The sequence below is a fragment of the Saccostrea echinata genome, unplaced genomic scaffold, assembly GCF_033153115.1.
Source record: "Saccostrea echinata isolate AGI-Se365-2 ecotype Australia unplaced genomic scaffold, CSIRO_AGI_Sech_v1 ptg000025l, whole genome shotgun sequence".
Lineage (NCBI taxonomy): Eukaryota > Metazoa > Mollusca > Bivalvia > Ostreida > Ostreidae > Saccostrea > Saccostrea echinata.
In genome coordinates, this window is record NW_026889774.1 from 23768603 (window position 1) to 23777691 (window position 9089).

The 9089-nt window shown below is 33.0% G+C and overlaps 1 protein-coding gene across 1 annotated transcript; it reads left to right on the forward strand.

The window, feature by feature from the left end:
- The first annotated feature begins 342 nt into the window (after positions 1-342).
- Positions 343-8829, forward strand: LOC133192225 (cysteine-rich hydrophobic domain-containing protein 2-like). Its single transcript, XM_061328203.1, has 6 exons — positions 343-491; positions 933-987; positions 1822-1977; positions 5139-5195; positions 5897-5956; positions 6238-8829. The coding sequence occupies exons 1-6, from the start codon at positions 358-360 to the stop codon at positions 6286-6288; spliced, it is 513 nt and encodes a 170-aa protein (XP_061184187.1). The 5' UTR covers positions 343-357; the 3' UTR covers positions 6289-8829.
- Positions 8830-9089: the final 260 nt, after the last annotated feature.

A 9089-nucleotide genomic window follows, 5' to 3' on the forward strand; every position in this document is an offset into this window, starting at 1 on the left:
AATAAATTAATCAGTTACTTAGTTAATTAATTATAAGAATGATAAATAAATAAATTAAATAAATAAATAAATTAATAATTAAATAAATAAATAAATAAAAACTAACTGTAAAGTTGATTCATTTATTCTTCTGCTTTTTTAAATAAAAGTTGATCGAATTATGCAAAAATTTCTGCATCTGACTATAGTATCATTCCGCATTACTAGTTTCCATTATATATTCCGAATTTCCTCTCTGCTGTTTTCCGATCTCGATGGAAATTTATTTCACGCATGCGCTCTGCCTGGTTATAGAGGCTGGTTACGAGATCTAAAACAGCATACATATTATACCTCTTCTCTCGGAGCAAAACAACAATGGCAGACCATGATCCGTTTGACATAATATACGAAGAAGGAGACGATGAACAGTCAGAATCAGCGTCAACTCCAGACTACTCAATAAATTTACCGGATCCTATTATAATTAGAGGTGCTGGAAATGTCACAATGTAAGAAGTCAGGGGATTTTATTTTGTTATTATTGACAGATAATGTTAGGCAAAATAACAATACATCATTGTAACACCTCAATCAATTGGGGGCTTCATTTTCATTATTAAATGATTTCTTGAGATGCAAAGAAGACATAGGGTTATAGGTTTATTGTAATTTTACTAAATTTTAAGAGCAAGGCAGATTATTTTTCTTTTCCAGTTTACTTTTCCTTTGTTTTACATAAAAAGCAGGAAGGTTATACTTAGCATGTGACAGGGGAAAGGAATTTCATGCATCAGATATTAAAGCATGATAAAACTGGATTATATGAATAAATGCGTAATGTATTGTATGAATCGATAGATTAATATGTGATATATAGAGCATCCACTCATCTTCACCTTAGTTACTTATCAATATATATAATAATAAATGTTTTTAACTACTTTTTCAAGATTTGGACTCAGCAACCGATTTGACACTGAATTCCCTTCTGGTCTGGCAGCAAAGGTAAATGTTCATCCTAAATTTTTACTTATGTTTGATTTCAGTTCATAAACTGTTTCATTTTGGGTAATAGTACTAATTAATACATGTATAATTTTTTTTACCACCATAGGAGTTGACATTAACCTTGATCTTTGACAAAGAAGTTAGCAAATGAAAAAAATATCTGACCAAAAAAAAAAACAAAACTTTCTGATAATCATGTTTCTAACTTAATAATTGGTAAATCAATTAGAGTTGACCATGACCTTTTTCCTTGAGTTAGTACGAAACATGCTTATCACTGTTGAGGATAACCTAGCTGATAGGATCATGGCCGTAGGAACCGGGGGGGGGGGAGGGGGAAGGGGGGCATGCCCCCCAATAATTTTGCCGCTGTATAGAATACTATAGAAAACTTAGGTAATATATGCTTGTGTCCCCTCAATAAAAACGTCTGATGACCTTTTTTTTTTATTTGCTTGTCAAAGAATTTTGGTAATTGATAGTGCCCCCCCCAACTGAAAATTTTTGGCTGTGCCCCCCAAACTGAAATTGCTTCCTATGGGCCTGAGGATTATTTCATCCAACATTACAATTATCTTCAAATTTCATGTTTTGATAAATTAAGATGCAATATTTGATTCCAAGAAGTACATGTATGTTAAAGTTGACTGTCACATTAAACTGATTGCAGAAACATACTTCTCTCTCAATGTTTGGAGGTTAAATATGCTAGTAATTTAGGACTCATCACAACCATCAAGATTTCATTTTATAAGACTGAAAATACTTTGCAGTCAGTCAATTTTTTCCTTAGTTTTTATTGAACTTCAGAATGCACATTTTGTATTACAGGTAGCTCCTGAGGAATACAAGGCTACAATATCTCGTCTCAATAGCATGCTGAAAAAAGCTCTACCAGTCAACATCAAATGGCTGTTCTGCGGCTGTATATGCTGTTGCTGCACTCTAGGTTGCTCCATGTGGCCTGTTGTCTGTCTCAGTAAGAGGGTAGGTATTATGTTGTGTATCCCATTAAATGGTTATATTGACATTTACTTGATTGTGATGTGTAAGTTAAAAAAAAGGTTTTTTTGCTGGTCTTTGATATAGGACTAATATTTTGTATTTTAATTGCCTTTCACCCTACAGACATATACAAAAGAATTGTGATTGAAGACTTAGTTTTTAGGCTCATGTGGTCAAAGGTCAAGGTCAAATGTTAAATTAGATACCATTATCATTACATATTTATGTGATACAATCCCCAGTATGTTTTTAATCCTACAGACATCATACTTACTACATAGGTAAAGAATGGTCAGAGAAAATAATTATAAGTTGTTTGGTCACTTAGGGAGAGGTCAAGGTCAAAAACTTTAGATTGTTGAATTTACCATTTTCATGCAATATTTTACACTCTAGGCCTAAGTCTCTATATTTACATTTGCAAATGTTTTCTTTTATATAACACTATTAATTAAAAGCAACACATATCTATATCCGTAGAAACACGGGTTCCTCACGTCATAAACATTCGATGTAATTTCTCAGTGATGTAATAAAGGGTCGACTCACAATTAATGGATCAAATACGTGCTGTTGAGTTTGAAAAATAAAACATTTCACGCATTAGAGATTATAATCAGGAAAGAAGTCATAATGTAAATATAAGTAATAATGTATCATTTTTTAAACATCTATCGGGATATAAATACAGGTTGGTACAAGATCAAATTTACCATAAAGCCCTTTGGGCTTTATGGAATTTGTTCTCGTGACCAACCCGTATTTATATCCCGATAGATGTTTAAAAATTATACAAGTCTTTATAACCCACAGATTTCTTATTTAATATATCGGTTGATAATGTTCAGACAAAATGTTCAAAATATAAGCTCAAGTTATTGATATGTCCATTATTATGCAATACCTTGAACATTTTGTAACCTATAATCATCATATGTAGTAGAGAATGGTTTGAGGAAGATACCTACAAATTTTGAAAAGTTAAGATTATTTATGTATATATTCTAACCTTTCAATGTCTAAATAAATAATAGTCAGAGAAAAAAAGATTTGTAGTTTTTGATTGGGATCACTTGGTCAGAGGTCAAACTTATTTATAGGATCATTGTTATGCAATATTTGGAAATTTTATTTCCTATAGATATCTTAAACATGTGTATAAATGCAGTATGGGTTGAGAAAGATGTCTATAAATTTTGAAATCATCAAAGGTATGACCATTATGATGCAATAATTTGAACATTCTGAAACCTGTAGACTTCACATGAACATGTAGTTTATTAATGGAAATTGCTTCAGAAAACATACCTTTAGATTTTCAAATTACTTGGTCAAACAGTTAAGATTGCTGAAATTACCGTTGTATTTAAATAACGGGGTTTTTTTTAATACACATAAAATTTCTTTATTAATTAATTGATATCAAGATTGGTTGGGATATCAAATGTACTTTTTTCTGTCATTAGCTCACCTCGACGAAGTCGAGATGAGCTTATGCTATACCCCCGGCGTTGGCGTCGGCGTCGGCGTTAGCGTCGGCGTCCCGGTTAAAGTTTTAGGAGCAAGTCCCATTCCCAAGTTACTATAAGCCCTACCTGGACCAAACTTGCATGGATGATGCATCTAGAATGGACACTGCCACACTTGCTTCGGATGCTGGTTCTGACCTAGATTTTCCAGATGAGTGACCAGGTTAAAGTTTTTGGAGCAGGTCCATTCCCAAGGAACTATACGCCCCACCTGAACCAAAATTGTATGGATGATGCATCTAGGGATGGACACTACCACACTTGCTTCGGATGCTGGATCTGACCTAGATTTTCCAGATGAGTGACCAGGTTAAAGTTTTTGGAGCAGATCCATTCCCAAATAACTATAAGCCCTACCTGGACCAAACTTGCATGGATGATGCATCTAGGGATGGACACTACCACACTTGCTTCGGATGCTGGATCTGACCTAGATTTTCCAGATGAGTGACCAGGTTAAAGTTTTTGGAGCAGGTCCATTCCCAAGTAACTATACGCCCTACCTGGACCAAACTTGCATGGATGATGCATCTAGGGATGAACACTACACACTTGCTTCGGATGCTGAATCTGACCTAGATTTTCCAGATGAGTGACCAGGTTAAAGTTTTTGGAGCAGATCCATTCCCAAGTAACTATACGCCCTACCTAAACCAAACTTGCATGGATGATGCATATAGGGATGGACACTACCACACTTGCTTCGGATGCTGGATCTGACCTAGATTTTTCCAGATGAGTGACCAGGTTAAAGTTTTTGGAGCAGGTCCATTCCCAAGTAACTATAAGCCCTACCTGGACCAAACTTGCATGGATGATGCATCTAGGAGTGGACACTACCACACTTGCTTCAGATGCTGAATCTAACCTAGATTTTCCAGATGAGTGACCAGGTTAAAGTTTTTGGAGCAGATCCATTCCCAAGTAACTATAGGCCCTACCTGAACCAAACTTGCATGGATGATGCATCTAGGGATGGACACTACCACACTTGCTTCGGATACTGAATCTGACCTAGATTTTCCAGATGAGTGACCAGGTTAAAGTTTTTGGAGCAGATCCTTTCCCAAGTAACTATAAGCCCTACCTGAACCAAACTTGCATGGATGATGCATATAGGGATGGACACTACCACACTTGCTTCGGATGCTGGATCTGACCTAGATTTTCCAGATGAGTGACCAGGTTAAAGTTTTTGGAGCAGGTCCATTCCCAAGTAACTATACGCCTTACCTGGACCAAACTTGCATGGATGATGCATCTAGGGATGAACACTACACACTTGCTTCGGATGCTGAATCTGACCTAGATTTTCCAGATGAGTGACCAGGTTATAGTTTTTTGAGCAGGTCTATTTCCAAGTAATTATAAGTCCTTCTTAAACCAAACTTGTATAGATATTGATCTTGGGATGTACTCTAACTAGAAAAAATATGATGTGAGATTTGCCTTACTTATAGATAACCTTCGTCGAGGTGAGCTTCGTAATCTTTGATTACCTATGTTTTTGGAAGTATATTATGCTCTGCTTAATGAATTTGCTAGCTACATGTATCATGGGAGATAAATGAAAATTAAAAGACTCTATATTTGCCAACTTTTTCATTTTTGTAGACAAAGCATGCCATAGAGAAAATATTAGATTGGGAGAATAATCATTTATATCAAAAGGTAAGTCATGAATACTTCAATTATGATGTTAATTTTATTTTAATCAGCTGTTTTTTAAGATGTGTTTCCTGCTTTGAGGAATGTATCAGTAAAGATCACACTCAAATAAAAATCGGATTTCACTTTGATTGGGTGAATTGAAGGCTTATGATTTTCAAGAGTGGCTTACATGTTTAAGAATTCGAATCTCTTCAATAAACCATGAAATCTTTCCTTTCCTGAAATTGACTTACATTTTGAAATATAATTCCTCAGATCTAAAGCTTTTCTGGGGGACTAAAAAAGTGGCAAGTACTTATGAACATTAAGCTTATACAGTAAAATTGGTCTAATCCAGACACCACTGGTTCCATATACTGCCCCTTTCGCCATATTCACTGTTGGGCAAAAATAAAATGGGGAATTCGAACAACACGATGTAATTTTTTTAACAGAACCGTGACTGTGTGAATTTAAAATGGGGCAAATTTGTTTGCAATTGTGAAAGGGCGAAAATAACATAGGATGAGAAAAATCGTGTATACAGTAAATTGGCTGGATTAGATACCATTTTGGATTAGGCAACATTTCAAGCAATTGAATTAACTGAAAGTGATTTCAAGTTTACACTCTTTTAGAAAATATTTTGGAATATACAACATCCAGTTCAGAGAAGTTCAACTGTACATTAGTATAATGTAATGTATTGCATTGCCTTGTAGCTTGGACTACATTGGAGGTTAAGTAAACAACGCTGTGACTCAAGTAGTATGATGGAATATGTGAGTATGCATGACATGGTGAATTCATGAGACAGACTTATAGAGCAGGGATATAAGAGCAAAGTCATGTTGTTTTACTACATGCTGAATTTAAACTAAATGGAGACTAATTAAATAATATATTGCCTGAAAGAGTTCATTCTCTTGTATTCATTAAAATACATTGTACACTCTAATATAAATTGCCATGTGTACAGTATTTTAGCATTACATGATCAAAATGTTACTAGTGTGAGCTTTTGACCTAGCTATGACACTGATCTGTTGTTTTTTTTTTCCAGGTTCTTTTGATAGAATTTATCCCTAAGGTTCCTATATTCCGACCAGACTGAAGAAGCAGTATCACGTCGGAGGTGAAACTGTCTGTCTCCTAAAGCTTACAGCTCTGCCATATTGTCAGAATTTCTGATTCATTTTTTTCTTCTTTTGTGTTGACCAGATTTATTTTGTAGTACAAAAAAATGTAGAATAGAGTATTCAGTCCATTTTGGTACAGACTTGAATGTCACCATTGTGGTTCTCTTGTAAGATTAAGCAATAGTAAAACAAACAATGCAATTTTGTATGAATGAAAAATTTGTGTCAGATTGCTTTGGATTTTTTGAAAAGAAAGCTAGTGGGTAAATGTAGTGTAGAATTGTTTTTCATAGTGCATTTTTTTTAATGCTTCAGAAACATTTTTTTTTTTTTTTGAAAGTGAAGGCTTTGTGGATCAATGTTCAAAATTCATATGTAGAAAGCACTGCCATAGTCTTGCTCAAATCAGATTTCCTTTGCTTTTCTAATCAATGATAAGGTACTGTAAACCAGTTATTACTTGTGACAATTTTTATTTGTGATTTGTCAGTTTGAAATCCATCCACGACTAATTTTTGTGACTGAGGAAACGTTCTACCTAAAAAAAAATTTAGTAGAAAGTTTGCAATGAGAAATGTGTGCGAGAAAAAGAAGGTCACGAAACTCACAGATATTTCTCACATGCAGATGAAAGTTGGTTTTCATTATTCCCTTTTTTCTTTTTTAAATTGAGCTGATGAAGTGTTCATTAAATCTTCGTGAAGTTCATGTTAAAAGTTTTCATGAAGAAGTACATCAACATTTCTAACTTGACAGTAAATATTTCTCCACAGTACAAGCTTTAATGAATTTATGGGGTCAGTCAAAGTTGCTTTAATACCCATGAGTCATTTTAATCTTGAATTCTTTGAATTTTGTTAGGTTTTGGGAAAAAAATAGCATTAGCCTGGTTTTTATTTAGCCTTTCTGCACAGCATGATAGAATATTAGGACAAGGAAATCTAATGTAATAAATATGATTTTAATGTTTAAAAAAAATGAAGCAACCAAAGCTGTGTACAGTACCTTTTAAATCATGAAGTCACCAAATGCCTAATTTTTATTTCATGGCTTGACCAAACTTACATTCCATGGCAACATCTATTAATTGTTTTGTTCATTATTTACTGACAGTTCAAGCTCAACATTTAAGAGTGTCAAAACTTGCACAATGTCCTTGTCACTCACAAATACTTGTATGTAAAAGTGTTATCAATGTTTAATGCCACTGAGCAAGTATGAAAGTGACATAGCTTTGATCACGTCAATCTACAACATTAACCTGTGAGAATAATTTTACAAGTTCATGCTGTAATGTTTGAAATTTCATCCACATACTTATCCATGTAATAAAGATAACTGAATTATATGAAAGTTAACTTGAAAGCTAAAAGCACATTCCATAAATTATGAAATAAGATTCTTGATACTCACTTTCTAACATTTTCTTTATATTGACAAAATATCAAAGAGCTTGAACATTAGAATTGAGTCCGATAAGGCTACTGCTTGAATCAAAGTATGTGTGTATAAACATAGCAACTATGGTCTGTGCATATCAAAATATTTATTGGAATTTCAGATGGAAAGTTTCAAGTATGAAGTGTGTAAACATTCTGAAATATTTTCTGAATAGTTCTGTGTACAGAATATATTTTTGCTTAATTTTTGTTTATTGATTATTTTCATCATTATCTTCTTGGTGAACAAAAGATCTTAATGCAGCCTATAAAGGTACAAAATGTATTTACATGTACCATAAACATTCCATAGGAATAATAATTACAAACATAAAAATTGATGTGTTTATATAAACTTGGGAAAACACTTTTTTAAATTTGTGAAAGAAACATTATACTGTGTGATAAAAAAAAATGTATTTAAAACCTACAGGTATATATATCAATCCTTGCTTCAATATCTCTGACTCAACAGAGTCAGTTATCTACTAATTTTTTAAGACGCAAAGTTATATTTTAAGTATACACAGCAAAGACAGATATTGTTTTGTCTTTGTTGGTATATTTATATAGTACATGCTCACATTTGTGTTTCACTCAATTAGTATTTTACACTTATATATATTTTTTTAAAATAAAACCAAGATTGAAAAAATTATTTGCATGAAATGATGAGTGTATAATGAATTAAAATAATGGCTTGAATCAGCACTCATGAATATTAATTTATTGGTAGTCTATATATTACATCTTTGAAATTAATTGTTAATTCGGTACAAACCAAGAATAAGCTACCTCAGATTATTAAAAAAACAGATAAGAAAAAGTTTTATTTTTAATGTGTGATAATGATCAATATGTTTTGGAAGCAATTCATCTCACTTCTTTGTAGTGCTGCAGCAAATGCATGCATGTGTATAACTTTTCCATTAGAGAATGAGGAAGAGAAAATGAGATAGTGAAAGAGGGAGGGAATGTGAACACTCATTGTAATGATTTGTGTTATTTTCTCAAGCAATGTGTATTATATTATTCATTTATTATTCATTTTGAATAATAAAGAAAGTCTACATCATTGTTTTGTCTTTTTTATTTCTTAAATTACATAAATGTGACATCATTAAAAATACACTTTCTCAACTTTGATTTTAATGGATTTAATAGTTATGTTACCATGATCAAGTGATGCCTATGCCTACTTTGATACAAGAGAGTAAAGTCAATGGCAGGGACATAATTTTGACTCCAATTAGATAAGTTACATGTACATGTATTATTGTGAATATCATTTGCAATGCATGCTTGATAAATGTTTAAGGTTGTTATGGACAAACCCC